The 542-nt window shown below is 69.2% G+C and overlaps 1 protein-coding gene across 1 annotated transcript in view; it reads right to left on the reverse strand.

Moving 5' to 3' along the window:
- TMC6 (transmembrane channel like 6) overlaps positions 1 to 542 on the reverse strand; it is a gene marked incomplete at both ends in the record, with an annotated part of 6,961 nt that overhangs the window by 3,971 nt on the left and 2,448 nt on the right. The window contains 1 exon segment of the mRNA XM_015562624.1: positions 12 to 163. Within this exon segment, the coding sequence (XP_015418110.1) occupies positions 12 to 163 (152 nt within the window).

The following is a 542-nucleotide window of genomic DNA, read 5'->3' on the forward strand; positions in this document are numbered from 1 at the left end:
CGGCCGCCTACCTGCAAACGGCCACGTACACCTCCAGCACCGGGGAGTCATGCCGCTCCAGGGCGGCCAGACCGCGGTACAGGTAGGGGGCCCCCAGGTTGAGGAGGCAGACCACCAGGGGCAGGGCCAGCAGCGCCCCCTCCCGGTCAGCAGGCACAGGGCTCTGCTGGGCAGAGGGGCGGTGGTCACCACAGGTGCCTCGGCCACTGGGGGTGGCAGGTCCACCTATGGGCCTGGGGGGCTGGGTTCTACAGCAGGAGGGGGAGGAACTGGCAGGGAGCACCCCGCCCCAAGATAGGCCACCCCAGGCCTCATGTCCAAACCACACAGGGAGGGCTGGGCCCAGGTGTGAGAAAAGGAGAAGGGGAAGGAGAAGAGGAGAAAAGGAAGGAAGGGGAGAGTGTGAGACAGGTGAGCCTGAGGGAGGGGCGGCCAGGGAGGGGTTCTGGCTCCCGGCCGGGCGGGTGCGGGTCCGGGGACCCTTCCGTCTGCCCCTGAGGCTGCCCACCGCCCCTCACCTCCATCATGCGCTCGGAGAAGGT

Source organism: Myotis davidii, unplaced genomic scaffold (genome assembly GCF_000327345.1).
Source record: "Myotis davidii unplaced genomic scaffold, ASM32734v1 scaffold991, whole genome shotgun sequence".
In the NCBI taxonomy this organism is placed as follows: domain Eukaryota; kingdom Metazoa; phylum Chordata; class Mammalia; order Chiroptera; family Vespertilionidae; genus Myotis; species Myotis davidii.